The sequence below is a fragment of the Capricornis sumatraensis genome, chromosome 10, assembly GCF_032405125.1.
Source record: "Capricornis sumatraensis isolate serow.1 chromosome 10, serow.2, whole genome shotgun sequence".
Lineage (NCBI taxonomy): Eukaryota > Metazoa > Chordata > Mammalia > Artiodactyla > Bovidae > Capricornis > Capricornis sumatraensis.
In genome coordinates this window covers 38,762,600-38,789,591 of record NC_091078.1, presented here as the reverse complement: position 1 = coordinate 38,789,591, position 26,992 = coordinate 38,762,600, and the positions used below count along the sequence as shown (strand labels likewise).

Sequence of the window (26,992 nt, the reverse complement as noted above, 5' to 3'; positions counted from 1 at the left end):
TCCAGCTCTTTGCAACACTATAGACTGTAGCCTGCCAGGCTCCTCTGTCCATGAAATTTCCCAGGCAAGAATACTGGAGTGGGTTGCCACTTTCCTCTCCAGGGGGATCTTCCCGACCCAGGGATAAAACCCACATCTCTTGAATTGGCAGGCGAATTCTTTACCACTGAGCCACCTGGGAAGCTTGGGAGGCACACTAGTATGATTTAAACAACATATTTGCAATCAGAAAGATGCTGGCTGTGCTATTTACTAGCTACAGTACATTGGGTAAGTTACTTAATCCTTCTAAACCAAGGCAGGGAGGCTCCAAAATATATGGTTGACCAAAAAGTTCATTCAGACTTTTCTGTAAGATGTAATGAAAAAAACCAAACAAACTTTTTGGCCAATCCACTACAGCACTTGACAAGCCAAAGCAGCTTGGGTTTTATAACGTGACCTCAGCAGAAGTTTTTCAATGCAGAAAGGAAGAGGTTCATTCAGGTCTCCAAAAGTTCTTTTCTAAGTCTTCTAAGTCTTGTTTCTCAGTGGTGCTAGTGGTGAAGAACCTGCCTTCTAATGCAAAAGATGTAAGAGACATGGGTTCGATCCCTGGGTCAGGAAGATTCCCTGGAGAAGAGAATGGCAACCCACTCCAGTATTTTTGCCTGGAGAATCCCATGGACAGAGGAGTCTGGCAGGCAAAAGGACAAGAACGACTGAAGTGGCTTCGCATGCATACAAGTCTTCTGAAGGCAGTCAAAAAACAATACAATCTTAGCAAAAGAGTAAAATAAATATTTGGGGTGGGAGGATTAAAAGGAAATCCCAGAAACAAAATTTGTAAATTGAGAGAAATGCAAATACACAGAACACAATGTTGTTAAGTGGGCGAGAATCTGCCCTTCCAATGCCAAGGGCAAGAGTTCAATCCCAGGCAGGAGAACTAGGATTCCCACATGCCAGGCGGTACAGCCAAAAAATTGAAAAAAAAAAGCAAGTATGTGTGTTGATGATGACTTTACCTATTTTATATCAGCTATTATGAGCCTTATGGAAGGAGGCATAGATTGGAGAAAGGACAATGAAGTATGATCAATATCACAGTCTGAACACAGACATGATATGAAAATTCTGATAAATAATTAAAACAAAGAGTTAAAGAAATGAAGGTAAAATATAAATATACAATCTTAGGTACAGTTCTAAACCTTAATGACTTCATTGGCATTTGGCTTTATAAAAACTACTTTGTGTTTCACTGAGGATAATGCTGTGATAAAATATTAAATAATGAGAATAAGCACTCTACCTTTGAGATCTTCCACTGTTTCCTGCGCTGGCAGATCCTAAATAAATGAAAGAACAAAAATCAATCAATGACTCAGCTCCCTTGCTTACTTCCAGGCAGTCAGCAGACGCAGAACAACAACCACTGTTTTTCTAAATGGCAGGTGGGAAGAGACAATACACTGTCCACTATACTGGACACTACCTGTATGAGACAGATGGGTAGAAAAGACAGACACTGAAATATACAGAGGTACAGACATCCACCCAAGACCCCAGTGCTGTGATAAAGGGGAGTTTGATAATTAAGAAAGTAAGGAGACAAATAATGTGCTACTTTACACTCCAAGGAAGAGAGTCCAAGAAAGTGAATCTAAAAAAAAAAAGGTGATTTAAGTGTGATTTCACGTGGAGTGAAGGACTGGACTCCAGGGAAAGGCACTGAAAACACAATGACTGAGATGGACGACAGACAGGCCCAGGGAAGGGCAGTGCAGATGTATTTATGGGGTCTGGTCACGTGCAGTCCAAGCAGGGTGGGCGGACTGCAGAGGAGGCTGGTGGGTGTGCTTGGAGCATGTGATTGGGTGTTTATCTCATGGCCTCAGGTCACGGCTACCCAAAGACAAGTACTGACAACCAGCACGTGTAATCTGCAACCACTGCCATTGCTCACTTCCGGAATCAACAAAACAGCAGCATGAAGACAGTGAAAGAGAAAACAGGTCACTCACCAGGAGCCCAGAAGAGTGATGAGAGTTTACGCTCTGTCTGCCGGAGCTGCCGTGGAGAGGAGGTGTGGAGAGGGTTCGATCGGCTTCTTTTTTGCCGCTGTTAATCTGTCCATTATTGCTAATCCAGCATGAGAAACACAGGGGTAGTGGTATTATAAAATAGAAGTATGGCTCTTTCGGCATTAGTCCCTAAACAATTGTTTTCCTTGTTTCCACTTTGTCAAATTCATGGTATACACAATTGAATAGTACTTGGCCATAAAAAAGAATAAAATAATGCCATTTGGAGCAACATTGGCGGACCTAGAGATTATCATGCTAAGGGAAGTAAGTGAGAAAGAGAAAGACAAATACCATATGACATCCCTTATATGTGGAATATAAAATATGACACAGATGAATTTATTTACAAAACAGAAACAGACTCACAGACATAGGAAACAAACTTATAGCTATCAAAGAGGAAAAGGCGGGGGGTGAATAAATTAGGAATTTGGGATTAACATATACACACTGCTATATATAAAATAAATAAACAAGATCCTACTGTATAACACAAGGAACTCAGCTTGATATTTTGTAATAACCTATATGGGAAAGAATCGAAAAAGAATCACTCTGCTGTACACCTGAAACTAATATAACACTGTAAATCAACTATATGTCCATAAATGCACAGACAAACAGAAAGGAAAAAATCATGGTATACAAACCTTACTTTTAAAAGCTAATAAACATTACTTTAAAACAAGATATGCTCTCTTAAAGAACTATCAGAAATAAGGCCAAGAATAGTGACGAATGCCCACATGAGAATTATCTTTTTTAGTTCTCCACAATGTACTACTTTTAAATCAACAAACACACACACACACACAAAAAATCAACAAACACAAATTTCCTGAACATACTCGCATGTGCTAAGCATTTAAATGATGAGATAGAAAGACTAAAGTAAAATATTTTGTTATGCTAAGCCTAATGCAAATGAATTTCACAGCATGGTATAAGGTCACATTAAACAGTCAATTAAACCATCTGGATCATCAACATTTTTTATGCCTAAGTGTATATGTAAATATAAGAAAAATGTACATATTTGTGTCTGACTCTCCTGGCCTATTTTCATAAACACCAAATAAATGAGCAAAATTATTTTAATCAAGATTAAAACATTTAAATTATAAACTGATGCATTAATTAGAAATGTTACCTTGGATTTCTGTGATTAGTTATATGGTCACCGTTGGCCGCTTTGTCTTTACTTTGCTTTTCTTTCTTTCCAGGGGGTCTTCGCTGGATCACTTCTCCTTTATCAAACATGAGGTGTAGGCGATAACTGATCAATTTGATTATTGTGAAGAATATGGTCACTGAACTGCAGTAAAAAAATACAGTGATGGCATCTGGAGGAAAAGCCTAGAGAAGAGAAAAGAAAGGGAAAAAATTATTTGCTTGTAGGATTATTTTTATCTTATATATGAAAACATTTTTTAACTATTAAGCATAAGCTGGGCAAGGTTTCAAATTTTATTAGCTTTGTAACTTTTCTTCTCTTAATACCCAAGGAGAAAGAGCTATTATATTTTTTATCTTTTTAAAAAGTCTTTTTTATTTCTCAGGTTCTGCCACTAGCTGCAATGACCAAGATTTGATCTGCAGACAGGAACTTCACAGAATGAAAGATACAGTCCTACTAGCTCTTTATTCTATAGTCAGATCTGGTCTTCTTGTGCACATGGTCTTCAAGGCCAGAGAAAGGCCTTTAAGATGCTGTTTTCTTCAACAAAACACAAACACCCTTGCAGAGAACAGAGGAAAGGAGAAAGAAATTTAAAAAAAACCCTGATTTCCCATTGGGTTAATATCATCAAGCCATGGATTTTTCTAGTGGCGTGATGTAGGCAAGGGCTCTATGAGAGTGTACTGTTTCTAAAACACAGAAGGATGATCCCACTCCTGGGCATATATCTAGAGAAGAACATGATCCGAAAGGATACATGCACCTCAGTGTTCGCTGCAGCCCTGTTTACGGTAGCCAAGACACGGAAGCAACCGAAATGTCTATCAACAGATAAAGGGATAAAGAAGATGTGGTGCATATATGTATATAATGGAATATTATTTAGCCATTAAAAAGGATGAAATAATGCCAGCTGCAGTAACTTAGATGGACCTAGAGACTGTCATACTTAGTGAAGTCAGTCAAAGAGAAATATCATATAATATCCCTTATATGGGAATCTAGAAGGAAATGAGGAGAAGGCAATGGCACCCCGCTCCAGTACTCTTGCCTGGAAAATCCCATGGACAGAGGAGCCTGGTAGGCTGCACTCCATGGGGTCGCTAAGAGTCGGACATGACTGAGTGACTTCACTTTGACTTTTCACTTTCATGCATTGGAGAAGGAAATGGCAACCGACTCCAGTATTCTTGCCTAGAGAATCCCAGGGATGGGGGAGCCTGGTGGGCTGCTGTCTATGGAGTCGCACAGAGTCAGACACGACTGAAGCAACTTAGCAGCAGCAGCAGAAAGAAATGATACAAATAAACTTATTTACAAACAGAAACAGACTCACAGACTTAGATAATGGATTTATGGTTACTAGAAGGGGAGGGAATGTTAGGGAGTTTGGGGTCAATATGTACACACTGCTAAATTTAAGATGGATAACCAACAAGAACCTACCATAGCACATGGAACTCTGATCAATGTTATGCTGCAGCCTGGATGGGAGGGGAGTTTGGGGGAGAATGGATACATGTATATTTATGGCCGAGTCACTCTGCTGTACACCTGAAACTATCACAACACTGTTATTGGATATACTCCAACATAAAATTAAAAGTTCAAAAAAACAAAAGGCAGAGGGATATTTCCATCAGTAGCAAAGGATCTTTTCATGGAGATAATGGTGAGGGTCAGTTTGATTCTGTCCAATCCCCTCAAGAAACAAGTATTAATAGAATCACTGAGATCCATTTAATTCTCCCCTCACATCCCTTCCTATTTTTCTCACAGACCATGAACCATGATGGGTTTTCCAGTCTTTCCTAAATGAAATTCTTATCTTCTGAGACAGAAATGAATCCCTGAGTGTCTCAAGATGATACTAAGGACAGTTTCAATAGAGTGAGACCTTTTTCATCAATGCACCTCCCAGAAGGACCTCAGAAAGACAGTGATGAGTCCAGTCTATGCTGCAGCGTGGAACACAGCTAGGCTTGGAGACCACATGGCCTGGCCCCCTCTGGTCCCACGCAGCCTCTGCACAACTTGCCCTGGTCTTATCTGATTGTTTGCCATCTAGGTAAGACCATTTCTAAACAGAATAACAATGGGTTATCGCTCAGATGTGTCCGACTCTTTACGACCCCATGGACTATACATGGAATTCTCCAGGCCAGAATACTGGAGTGGGTAGCCTTTTCCTTCTCCAGGGGATCTTCCCAACCCAGGGATTGAACCCAGGTCTCCCGCATTGCAGGCGATTCTTTACCAGCTGAGCCACAAGGGAAGCCCAAACAGAACAGACAAATCAAAAGAACAACCAAGGAAGATCACCAACAGGAAAAGTCAAAGCGACAAATTTTCATCACCACTGGCTTGTGTTTATTTCATGGGGGGAAAAGTCCACACGTAAATATAAACTCATAAATAAATAAATGAAAGAATGATTAAATAAGATAATATTAGGCAGACAGATAATATATAAAGTCAATTTCCCTCCCTGAAAGCAGACAAGTGTCGCATTTACACGTATATCTCCTCATGAGAAGTTGCAAAGAACCTCAAGGAACATACAGACAAATTGGGAAGACAGATAAAGAGGTCATTAGCAGCCTCATCACCTTTTTTAACCTGTCTGTATATTTCAGGTCTAAAATATATTTTTTAAATGGGCTAAAAGGATGAAATAATGCCATTTGCAACGGCATGGATGGACCTAGAGATTATCACGTTAAGTGAAATAAGTCAGAAAGAGAAAGACAAATCTCATATATCACTTATGATATATATATCATATATCACTTATGAATCTAAACTAGGACACAAATGAACTTACCTATGAAACAGAAACAGACTCAGAGACGTGGAGAACAGACTTGTGACTGCCAGGAGGGGTTGGGTGGGAGGAGGGATGGACTGGGTACCAGAAGTGGGAAGGTGGAGAGAGGGAAAATTAAAGGAAGGTGGTCAAAACTTGTAAGAGTAATAAGTACTGAGGGTGTAGTGTACATGATGACTATAATTAACACTGTTGTATGATACATAAGAAAGTTGTTAGGAGAGCAGGTCCTAAGAGTTCTCATCCCAAGAATTCTGTTCTCTTTCTACTGTGTCCATTGTATACATGAGATGCTTAATGTTAACTAAGCCTGTTTTGCTGGGATAATCATTTCACAATATATGTAAATCAAACCATTAGGATGTATATCTTAAATGCTGAGTGTCAATTATTACTCAATAAAAGTGCGAGGGGAAGAAGGAAGATTTTTTTTAAGTGTTTAATAAAAAATAAATCCCAGTAGGGCTTCCCTGGTGGCTCAGTGGTAAAGAATCCACCAGACAATGCAGGAGGTGCAGGTTCAATCCCTAGTCCAGGAAGATCCCACATGCCTCAGAGCAGCTAAGCCTGTGCGCCACAACTACGGAGTCTGTGCTCTCAAGCCTGGGAACCACAGCTGCTGAGCGCACCCACTCTAGAGCCCGTGCTCTGCAACAAGAGAAGCCGTCATGATGAGAAGGCTGAGCACCACGTCTAGGGAGCAGTTCCCGCTCACACAGCTAGAAAAAAGGCCACCCAGCACCAAAGGCCTGGAACAGCCATGAATAAATAAAAACTTTAAAAGAATAAATGAGTCCCAGCAAATGTCTATGAGAACAGATTAGCAAACTGCCAAATACAAATTACATTCAAAAGCTGTTTGAACTATAATGTAACTTGGGTTTCATAGTATTCCAGTTAGTAGTGGTACCAAAGAAAGTGCTCTCAAACACACATGGACTCCCCTGGATTTCCCAGCCTCCCTTGCAGTCTGGCGGGGGCCATGTGCCTACTTTTGGCCAATGGACTATGAGCAGAAGTGCTCAGTGTCACTTCTAAGTCTAAACAGTTATAAGCTGGGTGCTTCCTCCATGCCTTTCTCCTCTTTAGCTGATCATGTCAGAGGTCATGATTTCCCAAATCTATCCACAAGATGATGGAGCATCTTCAGCCTGGGCTCCTGGGTGACTCTGTGGAACAAGGGCCGTACAGACCCCAGATGGACACACAACAGAAGCGAGAAATAAACCTTTGATTCATTGAACCACTGAGATGTGGGGTGTGGCACCTAGCATGGCTTCACTTAAGTGAATGTCAGGGCTCCATTTTATGAGGAAGCTTCCATTCAAATCAGATTAGAGATAAAACTCAAGGCATTGGGAAAAGAAGGCTAGGGAAAAGAAGGATGAGAGAGAAAAGATTACATATGGATACTGTGGAAATTCATTTGGAAAAAAATTGACCTGCCACAGTAAGAAGAGATATTACTTTCAGTTCATTCTCATACCTGTGGGCTACAGCATAAGCTTAGCAATGTTGAAATTAAGAGAAGGCAACAAGTTAGAATTTGAAGTTAACATGAATGTCAGTAACTAGTTCGCAACTAAGTTAAGAACAGTTCCTGTCTCATCCTCAGTGCAGGAACACTTAGAACTTTGTCACATTACCAAAAAGCCCCTACACCACACCAGACTGTAGAGATACACATTTTACTGAAACTTTCCTTGGAGATAGGAAAGATGTCACAGCATGTGACACACAGCACATTATTCTTCCCCAAATTCTCTGCTCTAATGAGTCTTTTAAAAACCTCTCCGTTCAGCAGACCCCCCAAATGGAATGAGCATCTTCTCTGTTTATTATTCAATAAAATAATAAATGACATCAATGAGATGTCCCCTTTTATTATTAATTTTTTGATATTTATTTATTTGTCTGTGCCAGCTCTTAGTCGCAGCATGCAGGGTCTTCGATCTTCCTTGTGGCATCAGAGTCTTTCAACTGCAGCATGTGCTCTCTTAGTTTCGGCATGTGGGATCTAGTTCCCTGACCTGGGATTAAACCCGGGCCCCCTGCATTAGGAGCTCGGAGGCTTAGCCACTGGACCACCAGGGAAGTTTCTGAATGTTCCCTTTTTATGCTATATAAATAAGCTCTGCTCAGGTTCCCTCAATTCTGCATTCCCAGGGAGATCACTGAAAATTACTTTCAATCAACAAAAATCTCCAGCTTCTAGAATTTTCTCTCCTATAAGCATATATGCAGGGAAGGGGGGGGGGCGGTTAGGAAGGACTCTGTCATGAATGAGCAGTTTTATATTCATGCTTAATTTCAACTCCAAATCTTTCCCCCAATATAAGGTATATTCAGATTTTTGAATAGAGGTTTACTTGCTCTAAGGTAAATCATAATTCTCTCTCCTTTCCATGAACTTATCATTTGAACACATCTTTACTAACAATAAGAGGCAACATTTTTTCAAAAGTATATCCTTGGCCAAAGATAAGCTATATGTCATTTTCTGATCCATTACTAGGATAACTAGTTGTATTATCATTCAACCGAACTTTTTTCTGACAAAATTCAAGAAAAATAACATGTTACCAACTAAGCATTTATGAATACAACAGTTTGCATTTCTTGCTAAACTGGGTTTCTTGGGATTTAGCATTCCCTAGAAGCACCTGTCTGTGTGTATACCCCAATGGTTCATAGCTCTCCTCGTGGGACCCACCTCTGTTCCTTCTGCTCAGAGCTCTGGTTCTTTCACAGTCACCATTCCTTTATATATACATATATATATATATATATCCTTTTATTGTGGCAAAATACATATAACAAAATTTACCATCTTAACCATTTCAAAATGTACAGTTCAGGGACATCAAGTCCACTCATAGTGTTTTGCAACGATCACCACCATCCAACCAGAGAGTCTTTTCATCTTCCCAAACTGATGAACAGAGCTTTCCTTAGGAGCTGACAAAGCCAAGTTCAGGGAGAAGTCTCGAGAAGTCGCTGACTCATTGTGAGGAGTCAGGCTCCCACACTAGCTGCTTAGTAAGTGCTCCTGAGATGACAAATGTGGGCCTTGTGAGGGAGTGACATCACATGAGGAGACCAGCACTGCAAGAGGCACTGGATGATGGAAAGGGGACCAATGGCCCCATCTCCTGAGTCAGAGCAAGGAAAGGGCTTAAAGAATTAGGCCTGGTGGTGGGCATAGGGGGTGCACTTCTGTGCAAAATGGGAGTGGAGATTTCTAAAAAGGGAAGATTCTCTGATAACCAAGGGATAGGAGCAGGGCTGTATGCCTCTTTCTTGGCATCAACCTGCTTCTCCAGTTCCTCGCAGATGGAGACACTGAGGCCCTCCGTCCATCCCACTCTTAGGCTAACCACAGATTGGTCGCTGACCTGGGGGCAAGTCTTTCTGCTCACATACCAGCCACTGTAGGGGGGACAACTGAGTCTTTCTGGCATCCGGTACAGTTTCTATATGACAGCATCAACGTCTTGTCTTCCTATAGGACACACCCTACTTCTAAATGCACACCATTATATTATGACCCATGGATGCTCAAACTGACCCATCTTTGGCCAGCATCTACAAGTTTAATCCCAAAGCCTTTCAACATGACCCTAGTATTCTTCAACAGTTTCTCTGACTTTAGGTTCCTCTTGTATGTTTTCTGGACCAAACCTAGAATGGGCGATTTCTCCAAAGAATCCTACTATCTTTAAGATGACAATGGTACTTAAAGACCAGAATCTGGCTGTGAGATTTGTGCATCCTTATTGGGTTATCATTGATTATGTTGTTTAGTTGCTAAGTCATGTTTTGTTAGCCAGTTGCTTTGCGACCCCATGAACTGCAGCACTCCAGACTACCCTGTTCTTCACTATCTCCTGGAGTTTGCTCAAACTCATGTTCACTGAGTGATGCCATCCAACCAGCTCATCCTCTGTCACTCCTTTCTCCTCGTAGCCTCAATCTAAATAGAGCTAAAAATATGCATTTTTTAGAAAAAAATAAATCATGATTTCAGATGGGTATTTCCAACTCAAATGGTAGATTACAAGGTTCTAAGTAACTTCTGTGATTTCATTTGTACCTGTTTTCTCTTATTGCTGAACTCTTGATTCCTAATCACAGTTTCTTATTGTCATCATCGGTCTATAAATATAATAATTTCAAAATAATAATATAAAATCTTTTTGATGACAATGAGATAACCAAATGCAATTTAAGATGTTTCTGGTGTTTTTATCTTTAGGTTATATTCCAGTAGGCCTAGAAACTCCATGTTTAAAGTCATTTGAAATAGTTTTTGCTTGAGTATGCCCCCAAACTATCAAGTAAGATTCATTCCTTTTTGCCAGCTCTGTTGGTGTCCTCCAGTCTATTTCCTTTACTTTTCTATTAGCTTTTTCCTAATTTATCCTTTTATTGTATCTTCTTTAAAACATAAAGGTAAGTGCTTTCTATTTCCTTCCTAATTTCTAGCCTAAGTTTAACTTCTGTTCTTTTTCTCCTTAATAATAGATCCTAGAGATCACTCTATAGCAGTCTACTGTCCCATTCCCTTAACTGCATAGTACTCCACTTTGAAAGTACCGTAGATAATTCATTAACCCATTCCCTATCAATTGATACCTATTTCTAGTCTTTTATTATAATAAATTGTGATTCATCTTATTCATATAGCCCTCTGAATTTCTGAGAATGGTTATTTGTTTAAAGTATATTAGGTATTACCTTTTAAATCTTTGCAACCCAGATATGCCAAAATCACATTATTTTAATATCTACTTTTCTTAGATTATTACTAAAATAATCATTCATGTGTTTATTGAAAATATATGTATATATATATATTTCTCTGTCAGTTGTCTATTTTTGTTGCTTTTCAAGGTATTTACATTTTTATCATTGATTCTTAATTAGTCATTCAAAGATGGTCAGTTCGATGAGGACAAGACCAGGTCTGTCTTGTTCTACATTATTCTTTCAACACCTAGCCTGGTATGTAGCAAATAGGTGCTCAAAAATCTTGGTGAATAAATAAACATTTAGGATAGTTATGCATGTTTACATGTTGTAATTTTTCTCCATTTAATAATTTTACAACCTTGGAGAAGCTACTCAATTCAGTACAGTTCAGTCGCTCAGTCGTGTCCAACTCTTTGCAACCCCATGAATCGCAGCACGCCAGGCCTCCCTGTCCATCACCAACTCCTGGAGTCCACCCAAACCCATGTCCATTGAGTCGGTGATGCCATCCAGCCATCTCATCCTCTGTCGTCCCCTTCTCCTCCTGCCTTCAATATTTCCCAGCATCAGGGTCTTTTCAAATGGGTCAGCTGTCCGCATCAGGTGCCCAAAGTATTAGAGTTTCAGCTTCAACATCAGTTCTTCCAATGAACACCCAGGACTGATCTCCTTTAGGATGGACTGGTTGGATCTCCTTGCAGTCCAAGGGACTCTCAAGAGTCTCCAACACCACAGCTCAAAAGCATCAATTCTTCGGCGCTCAACTTTCTTCACAGTCCAGCTCTCACATCCATACATGACCACAGGAAAAACCGTAGCCTTGACTAGACAGACCTTTGTTGACAAAGTAATGTCTCTGCTTTTTAATATGCTGTCTAGGTTGGTCATAACTTTCCTTCCAAGGAGTAAGTGTCTTAATTTCATGGCTGCAATCACCATCTGCAGTGATTCTGGAGCCCCCCAAAATAAAGTCAGCCACTGTTTCCACTGTTTCCCCATCTATTTGCCATGAAGTGATGGGACCAGATGCCATGATCTTCTTTTTCTGAATATTGAGCTTTAAGCCAACGTTTTCACTCTCCTCTTTCACTTTCATCAAGAGGCTCTTTAGTTCTTCTTCACTTTCTGCCATAAGGGTGGTGTCATCTGCATATCTGAGGTTATTGATATTTCTCCCAGCGATCTATTGAGCTTTCATAAATATCTATTTCTGCTGTGAAATGGGAATAATAGCTCCTAACAGGATTGTTAACTATTGTACTAATATATTACTAATATTTTCTGGTACTTAAGCACCCAAATGCTCGAGTCACTAATCACCATCACCATCCTCATCATCTATGCACCATTCATCAATGCCATGGAATAATAAATTCAGATGCAGTGTTTTGAAGTGAGTAAAGAGCTACAGAGCAAATGTTTTTATTGCTTGTCTAGACAGTGAGAAATGTTAATATATAATAAGAAAAAAATAATTATGAAATAAGCCCAACAGTTTTCTTGGTAAAATATTTGTTTCAGGGATGTTTCTTATTTTCTGATTTTTATTCCTCCCTGATTAAGTATTGCATTGTAATCTTTTTATCTTTTAAACTTTTAAATTTATACTGCAGTATATAGCCTATTAACAGCGTTGTGACAGTTTCAGGTAGACTGCAAAGGGACTCAGTCATACATATACATGTATCCATTCTCCTTCAAACTCCCCTCCCATCCAGGCTGCCACATGCAAAGTTCCCTATACAATTGTCAGTTATCCATTTTAAATATAGCAGTGTGTACATGTTTATCCCAAACTCCCTAAGTATCCCTTCCCCCATCCTTATCATATGACATTCCTCATATGTTGAATCTAAAAAGAAATTATACAAATGAACTTATTTACAAAACAGAAACAGACTCACAGATCTCAAGTTGTAGTCTTTAAAGGAAGAATAAGTTATCAAAAGATTAGGAATATCAGTAGGAAATAAGTATTAGCTCTCTTCATTTTCTTTTGAGATGATAAAGATTTGGAAAAAGGAATTAAATATACATATAACCCAAAATAAAATATTCCCAAGGTCCTTCACAGTCCCAACATTTCTATATTTGTTTTTTGTATTTAAGATCACCCAAAATCAATAAATGAAGTAAAATCAGTCAATGGTCTTTTCTTTTTAAATCCAAGTTTCCTATGATGGGGAAAAGATTATATTTATTACATAAATGACATAAATATTCTCTTTTGTTGCCATCTAAGTAGTTAAAAAAAAGGTTGTCACAAAAACGACAGCATAATTTGAACTTTAAGGCAATTCAATACTAGGAGTAACACCTTGGTTTTCAAGCTCCATTTTTAATGATCTGGATCCAGGCCACCACATTGCAGTGGGTATACTGAAATGCAACTGACCACAGACACTCTTCCAAAATTGTGAATTCCCATATGAGTTAGATTTCATTAATGAGAAGAGTGATTCGATTATCCACTGTGTATGAAGCAGCTCTCCGAGAACCACGGGGGAATTCAAATCGCATCCTCATCCTCAAGATTCCTCCAAACTTGGAGGGAGGATAGGTCTCCCTTGACTCCACGTCTCTCTCTATATATTGCACTACACTATTTCTCACTCTCTGCATGAAAGCATGGTCTTTCCCACCTGTCTTCACTTCTTCATCTCCCATTGCTTCTTAAACCCATAGCAATCAGACTGCTACTCCGCAATACTCCACTGAAAATGTTCTTGTCAACATCTCTAAAAACAACAATTTAATCCAATTTTCTAAGCAGCACTCAACACAGTTGCTTACGTTTTGCAATGTTCTCCTCGTTCTGCTTCTAAGAGGTCACACTCCTAGCTTTCCCCCTGTCTCACTCACACCTCCTCTTTGCTTTACATCTGAGTCTACAGCTCCTGGGGCCTCTTCTCTCTTCCTACATGTTCTCATTCAGTCCCCTGGCATCAATATAATCTCTATAATTGATGATTTTCTCATCCATATCTCTAGCTTAGATTGCTTTTCTAAGCTCCCCACAGCTATATCCAACTACCTAGTCAATAATTTCTCTACTTTGATATTTAAAAGGAAAGTCCGAGCTAACACGTCTAAAATGAGGTGTTTGGTTTCACATCCTTTCTCACCACTGTCTTGTCCTACCTATCATTTCCCATCTCAGTCAATGGTACCCGGTATACCCATTGCTCAAACCAATTAACTGGGCATCCGCCTTGATTCCTACCTTTATACTTGTTTCTCCACCCCAAAAGTGAATGCATCACTAAATCTTATCAAACTAGACCACATTTACCCATCTTTACTGCCAACATTCTCTCTGGGCTAGACTAGTGAAAACAGCCTCCAAACCTCCCACAGCTATCTTGTTCTTTCCTGAATCTAATTTTCACTCAAGAGCCAGAGACATTTTTTGATAAAGTAAAATGGCATATCTTTTTAATGTGTTTTTTAACTTGTTCTATACCTCTTAGAATTATTAAATCAACAAGGAAGGAGGAAAAAAAATTAGAATTAATCACAGATGAGCTTAATCGTATATCAAGTTGATAGCATAACCATAAAAACAAATCAAAAAATAAAAATAAAGAATTAATCCTATACAAATATTGAATTACAACGTTGTAAACCTGAAACTAATGTGACATTATATGTCAATTATATCTCAATAAAATTGTTTAAAGAATTAATCCAAGTAACTTTAGAAAACAGTACTCTCACAGCACATTATCGATGTGTTCTTAAAGTAATAACAACAATAGTAATAATAATGAAAATCACAAAACACTCATGAACTTAACAAAAAGATTTTGTTTTGGTAGAGGTATGCTGCTGCTGCTGCTGCTGCTAAGTCACTTCAGTCGTGTCCAACTCTGTGCAACCCCACAGACGGCAGCCCAACCAGGTTCCTCATCCATGGGATTCTCCAGGCAAGAACACTGGAGTGGGTTGCCATTTCCTTCTCCAATGCATGGAAGTGAAAAATGAAAGTGAAGTCGCTCAGTTGTGTCCGACTCTTTGCGACTCCATGGACTGCAGCCTACCAGGCTCCTCCGTCCATGGGATTTTCCAGGCAAGAGTACTGGAGTGGGGTTATAGGAGTGTATATATATGTATAATGGTGTATTACTCACCCAGAAAAAGAAAGAAATTCTGCCATTTGCAATAACATAGACGAACTTAAGAGTATACTGCGTTTAGCGAAGTAAGTCAAAGAAATACAAATACTGTATTATGTCACCTATATGTGGAATCTAAAAAATAAACCAAATGAATGGATAGAGCAAAACAAAAACAAACTCACAGACAGATAGAACAAACTGGTAGCTACCAGCGAGGAGAGGGAAAGAGGAAGGGGAATATAGGGGTATGTAACTGAGAGGCACAAGCTACTGTACATAAAACAGATAAACAACAAGGATATATTATACAGCACAGGGAATTATAGCCATTATTTTGTAGTAACTTTTAATGGAATATAATCTGTAAAAATACTGAATCACTATGCTATATACCTGAAACTAAAATAAAATTATAAATCAACTATACTTCATTGTTTTTAAAATCTAGTTTAAATAAATAAAATATTTAATTTAAAAAAATAATGATGGTAAGAATAAATTATATCCATTGAATAAAAAAAAAATTATGAGACCACACTAATAAGCATGACATTATCATAGGGCAGAGGGAAAAGGAAAGCCTTTCTTCACAGAAGAATACCTAACCAATAAATAGAAAATCACCATTTTGCAGCCATCATTAAGGTAATTATCTTAGCCAAGCATCATTAATTTATGGTACAATCATGAATGAAAATTTTGAGGGGTGATATGAGGGGGCTTCTCTGGTAGCTCAGAAGGTAAAGAATCCGCCTACAATGCAGGAGACCTGGATTCAATTCTTGGGTTGGAAGATCCCCCGGAGAAGGGAATGGCAACCCATTCCAGCATTCTTGCCTGGAGAATCCCATGGACAGAGGAGCCTGGCGGGCTACAGTCCATGGGGTTGCAAAGAGTCGGACACGACTGAGTGACTTTCACTTTGACTTTATAATAACATGTACAATCTCCAGGTATCCTCTCCCAGATTACTTGTCAAATACAAGGGGAAACCGGGTGGGTCCCTTTACAAAAAAGAAATTTGACCAACACCATCTTTACCAACGACCAAACTTAACAGCACTAACAATGGGGGAGAAGACATTGGGTGGCCCTGATACTATCAGGACGAGACACATCACTTAGTATTCATTCCAAAACATACATAATCACACATCTAATCACAAGGATGCAATAAAAAAGGATCAAAATTGTGGGACCTTCTGCAAAACGACTTTCACTGGCATAAAAGCAAAAACGAAGAAAAAAGACTTGAAGAACATGTTCTAGAACAAAGGACAGAGACAGCACAACTAAAAACAATGTGCAATCCTTGATTGAAACTCAAATCCAGAAAAACAAAACCAAAATCCCAGCTAGGCAGGACACTATTGCCATAACTAGTGAAATTTGCATGAGAACTATATATCTGACAAGGCATTATATCAATGGTTATGAGTGTGACAACTATATGAGAGAATGTTTTTTTCCTTAAGAGATACCTGACGAAGTTTCTAGAGGGAAGTGTCTTGATGTCTGTAATTTATTCTCAAATGATTCAGCAGATTTTAAACTGTATAACCATGAGAGTGGTGAAGTTAACGTGGCAGAACACTGAGAACCGGTGACTCAAAATGAAGGGTGTATAGTATTCACATTCACTGTGCTATGCCTGTAACTCTTCCGTAGATGCGGGATTTTTCAAAAATAAAAACTGGGGGATAAAAAACAATATCCTACCTCAAAGTTGACTGAAAAATAACTCATCACTGTATCTCACCATGCTGAGGAACAATCTCATGGTCTACTATCTTGGTTTGACTAGCTCTTAATCACTCAACAGACTCCAGATTAGAAATTCTTTCCTTTGCAAAGCCCTTCTAGACACCAAAACCAGAAAGAGGCCTTCCATCTTTACTGTAAAGCATCTTGTACTTCCCTTGAAATAAGTTATCATTGTTATTTATATCTGTTTATCTTTACCTGTTAACAAGGAGAGATACCAATGTATCATTAGCCTGTTGTTTCCCCAATATCCAGCTGAACACTTGGCACTTTGATGTAGTAGACATAGGTCCAACAAATAGGTCCAGTTCTTTTCTGGACACACAGTAGGACTGTACTTTCCACTGCCCTTGGAGTACAGGAAAGTCCTGATGAAGAAAAGCCTGAGTGCAATGGGCATGTAGCCTGGAAATCTACATGCCCGTGATAAGCAGGACCCCCTCCTAACCATGCTCTCCATTCCCAACTAACCATGTTGGACATACAATACAAATTTTTTTAAAATGGTAAAACCAGGGAGATTTTGAGGTTGTTACATCAGCACAAATCAGCATATCCTGACTGTTATATACACGCTCAGATACTGAAAGAAACAATTCAAATAGACAATGTAAAAGATCATCTGAAAAACTTAAAATAATCTTCACAGTTTAAGGCTCTCAGTCATGTCTGACTCTTTGTGACCCCATGGACGTGCCAGGCTCCTCTGTCCACGGAATACTCCAACCAAGAATCCTGGAGTGGGTAGCCATTTCCTTCTCCAAGGGATCGTCCCAAACCAGGAATCACACCAGGTCTCCTGCACCGTCGTCAGATTCTTTACCATCTGAGCCATCAGCCGAAGCTCTAGTCTTCGTAGGGGACAGGTCAAATAAATCACTCTACACACACAGTGGCATACCATGCTGACATTAAAAATAATGAAGTAGCTCTTCATGGAATGCTGTCAAAAATAAAGTGGAAAAGGTAAAGTGGAAGAAACAAGATGTAGTACAGATAAACGGCTGCACACAAAACAGTTGTGTGGAAGTGCTGACTAAAGAGCCAAGGGAGGATAGATATCAGATTCCAGGACAGCCTCTGGAACAAAGCACATCCAGAAACTTTCTAAATAGGTGATGACAATGAGCAAGATGACCCTAAAATCCCTCACCCAAAGTGAGGATGTAATGGAGTCCAGAATGAGAGGACTCATGAAGATTGTCGGAGGGCCCCATTGGTACTCAGTGAGCCCTGTGTATCTCTCCCGCACAACCAGGAGAAAGGCTTTGGTGGGACCACTCAGAGTCTTATCATGGTCCTGACAATTAGGGCAGGAAGTATGATGCCTGATTTTTCCCAGAAGAACTAAAAGATGAGAGACTGGCTGGCTAGTTGCTCTGATGGAGGGATAAAGAAGTTGATATATTGGGGTTTGGTTGCCCTCCCAGTCTGTTCATGGAGAGAATATGTGAGTATTTGCATAGACTGTGTGTGCAAATGACTTCAGGGTTTGCTTTAGAAGTTCAGAGGGGCCGTGGACCAAAAGAAATCTGGGGTGGACTGCCACGTGCCAAAGAACTGTGGAAGGAGTAAGCAACCAGGCAGAATAGAGATAGAGCAACCCTCCTCCAGGAAACTGTGGGTAGGAGAAACCTGGCAAGGAGAACAGGGTCTCTACAGGACATATGGAAGAACCTCGCTGGAGAGAGTCAGCTGGAAATGTGAGCCATGTCTCAAAAGCTGACAGCCAGATTACCACCGCACTGGTTAACAAAGAACTTTCCTACTCTTCGATGCCAAAGGCATGAGAACATCAGCCAATGTGTGAGAAAGAAAAGTGAAAAAAGACCAGGCCACCCTCACATCGCTGAAGCCTGGCATCACCATATGGAATTGGACCAGCTGAAATCCCAATCAAATCTGTGTTTTGTTACTTAAAGCAACTATAAGGCCTTGTATTATCTGTGACCTGAAGTCACAGGCCTTGTACATTTTTATCTAAGAGTAGAGAAAGAACTCTCTACAGAGCAAATTAAAAGGAGAGTGGATGACAAAGAAGGCTGCTTTGGGATTAAACCTCAGAATCCCGAAGTCAAACTCAGTCACATGTGACCAAATGTCACTTGGAAGAACACACAAGAGACAGTATATGGTAGCTGCCTCTCAAAAACTGTACTGGAGACAAGTGAGGGAGGGAAGGTAACTTTCCCTACATAGTCCTTTGCACATACTCAGTGGTTGGATCTCTTCATGCCAAAGTGCAAAAAAATAGATCCCCTGTTGGAAAATATTCTGCACACTGGCATGAAGAGATCCAGACACTAAGCATGTGCAAAGGACTATGGAGGAAAAGTTAACTTGTGAAATTACCTGGATTAGAGGTGGTATGGCTGAGTAGGTACCAACTCCAGCTGCTGGGCTCTAATTCTGGTTAGGTCACAACTAGCCATGTATTGTGAAACTTCTTAACCAACCTCTCCATGCCAGTTTCATCAACTGTAAAGTGGGAATAATGACAATGGCTCTCTAAGGAGGAAATGTTTTAGTTCACACAGAGCTCTTCCAACAGTGCCAGTCTATATGTGCTCAAAGAGTGCTGGCTGTTACTATTACCTATAATAATAGCAATGTTAAAGGTGAGAAATCCATCAGAAAAAAAGGAAAAATTTTGAATATCATTAAGAATTAGTTCATTTTTTTGTACAGATACATCTATTTGCAGGTCAGGAATAGAGACATCAAGGCTGTATACTGTCACCCTGCTTATTTAACTTATGTGCAGAGTGCATCATGAGAAACACTGGGCTGGAGGAAGCACAAGGTGGAATCAAGATTGCCAGGAGAAATATCAATAACCTCAGATCTGCAGATGACACCACCTTTATAGCAGAAAGTGAAGAAGAACTAAAGAGCTTCTTGATGAAAGTGAAAGAGGAGAGTGAAAAAGTTGGCTTTAAGCTCAACATTCAGAAAACTAAGAACATGGCATCCAGTCCCATCACTTCATGGCAAATAGATGGGGAAATAGTGGAAACAGTGTCAGACTTTATTTTTCTGGGCTCCAAAATCACTGCAGATGGTGATTGCAGCCATGAAATTAAAAGACACTTACTCCTTAGAAGGAAAGTTATGATCAACCTAGACAGCATATTAAAAAGCAGAGACATTACTTTGTCAACAAAGGTCCGTCTAGTCAAGGCTATGGTTTTTCCAGTGGTCATGTATGGATGTGAGAGTTGGACTATAAAGAAAGTTGAGCACAGAAGAATTGATGCTTTTGAACTGTGGTGTTGGAGACTCTTGAGAGTCCCTTGGACTGCAAGGAGATCCAACCAGTCCATTCTGAAGGAGATCAGCCCTGGGAGGAAGGGCTGATGTTGAAGCTTTGGCCACCTGATGTGGAGAGCTGATTCATTTGAAAAGACCCTGATGCCAGGAAAGATTGAAGGCAGGAGGAGAAAGAGACACCAGAGGATGAGATGGTTTGATGACATCACCAACTCAATGGACATGGGTTTGGGTGGACTCCAGGAGTTGGTGATGGACAGGGAGGCCTGGCATGCTGCGGTTCATGGGGTCGCAAAGAGTCAGACACGACTGGGCAACTGAATTGAAATGAACCGAATAGAGACACAGATGTAGAGATGGAGGGTGGGAGAAGAGGAGGGTAGGACAATTGGGAGAGTAGGATTGATACATATATACTAACATGTGTAAAACAGAGAGCTAATGGGAACCTGCTGTATTGTACGCAGAGCTCAGCTTGGTGCTCTATGATGACCTAGAGGGGTGGGATGGGGGGTTGGCAGGGAGCTCAAGACGGAGGGGATATGTGTGTACATATATCATTGTTGTACAGCAGAAAGCAACACAACATTGTAAAGCAATTATATTCCAATAAGAAATTAAATTAAATTAAAATTTTAAAAAAGAACTAGTTCATTTTTTTTTCTTCTGTAGGATGTATAAAAGAGATTTGGAGTAGAAAAATAAATGACAAGAAAGTTGGTTTAACTGTAAAAGGAATAATCTGAGACACCAACTGGTTAATATCAGAAAACAATAATCTCCTGATAAATATCACCTTCCATGCAAAAGAAATCACCCCAAGGGTATTAAATAAAGTATTAAACATTACAATTGGAAAAATAACAATATGTCTACAGAGAGTGGCATCCAAATAAAACTAGTCACTAATTGGGAGAAAGGGAAGTGCAGGTGGGGTTGGGGACATAATAAATTTTACCACCAGAAAATTAGTTGTGATCTTGCAATATTTGAAAGAAAGAAAAGTGAAGAACAATACTCTTTTGTAAAGTGTTGCAGAGGCTGACATCGTAGAACAAGGCAGGTGCTTTTTTTTAATCACAGACACAAAAACACAAGTGGCTGGCAGACGTTCATGTGTCTAAATGGCAGAAGATGAGGAAGAGCAGAAGGAATTTTGCAGAAGGTGGCAAGGTCACTCAAGAAAGGCCATATTAACTTGAAAAGATTGAAGACAGCCCTAGGATGCCCAACAGAGAGGGACATCTCTGGCAAAAGTGCTTGTGCCAGGAAAGCAAAGTCCCCATGGAGCCAAGCTCTTTGCACACACAGTCCAAACAATGATCTGGAGTGGCAAAATTTTTTAAGACAACTGCAAGGGATGGCATTCGGCCCGAGTCTAGAAGGCTTGGGTCTGCACTTCTTTGGAAGCCCAGGGCCCAGAGAAGATTGCCTTCAAGCATCCCTCAACCTCAAACTGATTTTGTTTCAGGCAGCTGAGGGGAGGAAGAAAGAAGTTCAGACACACAAGTGGATTATGGGAAAGTGTAAAGCATCAAGCATCTCAATGTGAGTATAAATAAAGTCACCAGAAGTAGAAGCACGAGAAAACAGCTTCTACAAATCAAAGAAGACTAAGTATGAACCATGTGATTCAACAGCAGAAAAAGCCTTTCTCATGAAGAAGCTGAATATGAGCGCTAGGACTGACCAGGGTGAGAGGTACCCTCTTGGACCAGCAGTGTACCAAGCAGTCCAACAACGTACCAACAATCAAGTGGACCGGTCAGGCCTGTCGTGTCAGGGTGAGCAGGCTGCATACTGTACAAAGGCCACCAGCTGACACGGTTAAATGGTGACTGAAGTGCAGCCCCCGGGTCCAGAGCCAGGAAAGGGTGTCTTTTTGGACAGACCGCGTTTCCGTAATTCATATAAAGGCATCTTCTGTGTTAGAAGCAGGAGCAAAAAGGGGTAGCCAAAGAAATACAGAACCTAAAGAAAAATAGTTATGTACCCAAATGGGGGGTGGTCACAGACCGTGATAGAAGGGTTACCAGCTGGGTATGACAATGACGACCACTGTGCACGGACCACCCACTGTATGTCTGGGGCGACACCGCCCCGACAAATTCCACTTTATTATCATTACAACAATTAGAAACGAAGTGGTGTTTATCCAAGCAAACAGTCTTCAAGTTTAAATTAAAAAGCAGACCTGGAAAGAGAGTGCCTGCATGCTAAGTCAGCTCAGTGTGTCCAACTCTGTGCGACCCCGTGGACTGTAGCCCGCCAGCTTCCTCTGTCCGTGGGAGTCTCCAGACAAGAGTACTTGCGGGTAGCGGGTAGCCATGCCCTCCTCCAGGGGCTCTTCCCAACCCAGAGATCAAACCCACGTCTTATGTCTCCTGCATTGGCAGGCGGCTTTGGTACCACTAGTGCCACCGGGCAAGCCAAGTACGTCTGGCTAAAAGACAAAAAAAACTGAGGAAAATAAAGCCACAACCATAAAATAAAGAATAAAAATATATAATGCCTTATATGAGGTCTTGAAGAATGTAAAGTTTCCACCCCACTTTTTCCTGTATTCCGGTTGACCTTACCACCTGCCAGATGCTCAGAACTTCACTTCAGGACAGGTCACTGCTTCAGGGAGTTCAAATCCTCTCTTGTATATCAGTATATCAGGTCAGGTAACACAGTGCTATGACAAGGCCAAAGACTTGGAGACAACAGGACCTCAGCTAAAATTCTGAATTTTACTACCAATTATCTAGATGGCCTTGGGCAAGTAACCTATGCCCTCTGGATCTCAGTGGCTTAATCTAAAAAAAAAAATAAAAACCATTTTACAGATGAGAAAACTGAGGCCCAGAGACGTGAAGAGACTTGCACAAAATCACACAATTGATAAGTAATAGGGCAAGGACATCTTTTGACACTAGTCTGGTGCTGCCAGAACTTATTCTGGGTCAGAATCATGCCCAGGGTGTTCCCATTTTAAAGTTCTACATAAATCTTCAAAGAATAAATATAAGAACACATGTAATAAATGAGAAACCAAACATCTCTGATGACAAATGGATCTTTCGGCTTGCCCAAACTAAAATTACGCTGATAATAAATCAAAGTAAAGCTCTTTTCAAACGCTCTAAAATGACCTTTGTTTTTAGGTATGTATTTTGAGCATTTCTTGAAAATATATAGTTTATGAATGCTAATAAATAGCCTATTTTCCCCCTAGACCTAAATAAATGCTAGGGCTTAGAGATCAGTTTGCTTTGATAAATAATAACAAAAACTATATTTACCTATTCAAAGTCCCCATTAAATTAAAGGGTGGATTCTTCTTACAGAGCAACTGTCTTGACTAAGCTTGTTTAAACAAATTGTGAGAAGTCCAGAAACATTCGGTTTCCCTTAAATAACAGAACTTTATATGTCCCTGCTGTCAGCAAGCAGCCAGGGATCTTTCTGGACTAAGTTCTCATAAGTGGAACAAACAGAGAAGGATGGTGACAATCTGAGGCGGCACTGAAGTGCAGAAAAATATATTTAGGCATCAAAATCCAGAGAACAGAATCCTCCACTGGGGAAAAAGGATCTTTCATTTCTAAATTAATTTTCAGAAGACCAGAGCAAGAAAAGGACTACCTGCACTTTTTTCAATAAGATAGGCTATCATTCTTATTAGAAAACAGCAATATAATGAATGCACTCACATTAAATGATTCTGTAATGATTCAAAGCACAATGCATAAAGATATAAAAATTTCAGTATAACTGGTTTGATCCAGAAAACCTGATACATAAGTATTTAAGGTATCGCTTTTTTGATTTCTAAACTCTTGAAATTTAGCCAAAACTTACTTTGAAATATCATTAAAGAGAAATTTAGCTAAGGACAGTTTCTTATTCGCAAATATAAAGTAGAAATCAAGCTACTCAATGAAGCATAATTAGGTAGAAATTAAGGGTTCTGATCATACGCATACATCAAATCTTAAAAGGAGTTATGCAAAAAGAAGCCCATATTAATTTTAAAAATCTGCAGGAATTACATTAAACATTAATTTGGTTGTTGCTGAGGAGTGGGATTAGAAGTGAAGTATGTATTGCTTTCATTATCAGGAAATGCTCAGAACGTGCTGTGAGAAAGACAACCTAATACTGACTGGAACATAAGGACAGGAAGGTTGATTTTATTTCCACCAGTTTATTATGTATGAGATCACTGTTAATCAAAAACAGGGCACTCTGCTAGGTACAACAAGGAAAACCAAGATGAATTGACAAAATCAAAACCCATGTCCTCAAAAAGCTCACAATCCATGAGTAGAGCTAAAAAACATGTTCCAACAACTAAGTACAGAATTCAGAATATCCCACAGTACTGACAGTAAATAGAGAATAGTATTGGGGCAGGATAGAAAAGAAATTAATTTTAGATAAGTGTAAATAAGGATACCTAGACAGAAATGGCCATTCCACTGGGTTTTGAAGAATGGACAGATTTTGGCAAGTGAATGATGTGGAAAAAAAAAACAGTACTGAGAAGTAGTTTGATTCATTCATTCAATCAACTGTTAACTAATTCATTCAGTCCTCTATTCATTAATTCATTCAATCCTCTTATGAACTCTGTAAGGCTGCTGCTATTGGGTACACAAACCAGGAAGCACAAGCTCACACAACCAGTGAGCAGAAGAACCAGAACTGCACCCAAGTTTGGCTCATTTCTCCCCTGTGCTGCCCCTCTAGGCAAAGAGAAAACATGGGGAACTCTATGCCATGAAAACATGAAGGATAAGGTCACACAAGAAAAGGAAACAAATTTATTAAAGGGTCTCCAAGGATCAGCCATTTTATTAAGTGTTTTTTACATGAAATTTTATTTATTCTTCCCATGAAATGGTCATTATCACATCTATTTTAAGGGTGACAAAGTAAGATTTAGATTAAGGCCAAGAACAGGTCAAACAACTAATAAGCAGCCAAACAGAAATTTACACCAGGTCTGCATCCAATCCCAGGTCAAAAGCCAGAAGAATGGATAGCTTTACATGTTGATATAGGCCCCAAAACAACACTGGTTTAGTATTTTTCTCATTTTAAGGATAAAAGTTTTTTAATCAGGTAAAGTAAAAGTAACTTGCTCACAGAACTGGTAAGGAGTGAACCCAGAATTTAATGTAGGCAGCCTGACTTCAGAGCCAGAATTCTGATCCCATGGATAAACTACAAGAGTAAATAGGAAAGAAATCACAGACAACCTCTAATGGCAAAATGGGACTCTGTCAGCCACGCAAACTCATTGAAGATTTTTGCTGTGGAGAACATGATCAAGTTATGTTTTAGAAATTAAGTCCTTCAATAGGCATATCAAAATTCAATTCCAAACACATCTCACATGACCTAGAGCACCTTACTTGTAGAGCTTTTCAAAGAGGGTTAAACACTGTTTCAATTGGGTTTGTTTACCTATGAAGGTCATCTATGCAGTTATTCAGCAAGCACTCAACTGTGTAACCTCACTAAAGGGTCAAATAAATTACATTAGATTTCTTCATCATTACTTTTTTCTACAGATTTCTTTACAGAGTGGTGTGGAAACTGCAAATGGAGTAACTGATCATTGAACCTGCCTTCCCAAAGCAAAACAGGAAAGGGAAGAAAAGGGTAACAGATTAACAAACGAAATAGCTTTGCCTTTAACATTTCATTTGCCTTCTGGCTATCATGCACAGCATCTTATGCTAAATATTGTCTTAAGCTACCCAGCCAAGGGGCCTGGGGCTGTTCACATATAATATCGGTTCTACACTGCACAGTAACAAGCAGAGTCTGACTCATCGGAACAGCTAGCATCAATTCTCAATGACTCCCAGAGCCCCCAAAGTCCTTTCTACTTCTGCCGGGGGAGGCCCTCCCTGATCCTTTCCCTGTACTTTCTCTGTACCAAATTCCTGAAGACTTTCTCCATTCCAGCTCTTAGGAATCACTGCCAGTCCTTTCCATCCTGAAGGCAGATTCGCAGGCTTCCCCAGCGCTTGACTGGCCCCCAACCCCCACTCACCAGGTGCAGAGCCAGGGGCAGCAGGAGCAGGAACAGCCACAGGTAGAGGTGGCAGCTGTTGGTGAACTTGCTCTGATCGGGGTCGTGGTACCAGCCCCCGGTGAGCGCGGCCCACACGCCCTGCCGGAGCAGCTGCAGCACCTGGGACCCCATGCCTGCGCGCCGGGGCCAGCACGCGCCGCGCTGCCCGCTGCCCGGCGCCCGCCACCCGGACGCCCTCAGCTCTAACACGCGGGCCTTCGGGCGGCGTCACCGCCACCTTTCCCGCCCCCGCCCCCTCCAGCTCCTTCCGCCCCACGACCGAAACTCCAACTGCCTTTCTGCCCGGACCCGCGAATCGCGGCGCCGGAGCCGGCTGCTGCCACCGGGCAGGTGGGCGCCATGTCCGAGGGAGGAAGGATTTTCCCATGGTGCTCAGAGGCGGCTGCTCTGAGGATGCTCCAAAGGCTCCTCCCAGCGCCCGCCCAGAGTCCCTCCAACGCTTTCCCGGTGGCGGGGGAGGGGAGGTGCGCGGTTGCGGCGGGGACGGGGGGTGGGGAAAGAGGCGGGGGAAGAAGAATTTTGGAGCCCCTCCAGCCTCTTTTTTTGCCTCTGCCCACTTTCCCCTCCTTTTCGTCCCCATCTTTCTAATAGGGAATGTGAAGGGCTTAAAAATCAAAGATGTTCTAATGCAGAAGAGATAAACCAGGACAAGTTCCTTTTTTTTGCAGCCTGCACCAAAATAGTTATGTAACTCCGGCTCCTGTCACACATCGCTCAATGTAATTTCTTCCTCTGAGCACTGCCTACACGGTTTTGTTCTCCTTAATTAACCGCTGACCTCAGACGTTCTTTTAGCTAAACTCTACCTCCGCCCTTGACACTGAGCTTTTTCCTCCCTGATTTTTTTCCTCCCCACCCACCCCCCACTTTGTCCAACTTGACAGATAAAGAAGATAACCACCTTTGGGGAATAATTTC

At 40.5% G+C, this 26,992-nt stretch overlaps 1 protein-coding gene across 1 annotated transcript in view; it reads right to left on the bottom strand.

The window, feature by feature from the left end:
* The window catches only part of PCNX2 (pecanex 2), a 306,992-nt gene extending 280,807 nt beyond the window's left edge, over positions 1 to 26,185 (bottom strand). Inside the window, exons 1-4 of the mRNA XM_068982673.1 lie at positions 26,033 to 26,185; positions 3,220 to 3,425; positions 2,007 to 2,124; positions 1,295 to 1,331 (exon numbers count right to left, since the gene is read on the bottom strand). Of these exons, the coding sequence (XP_068838774.1) occupies positions 1,295 to 1,331; positions 2,007 to 2,124; positions 3,220 to 3,425; positions 26,033 to 26,185 (514 nt within the window). The remainder of the gene's footprint in view (positions 1 to 1,294; positions 1,332 to 2,006; positions 2,125 to 3,219; positions 3,426 to 26,032) is intronic.
* Positions 26,186 to 26,992: the final 807 nt, after the last annotated feature.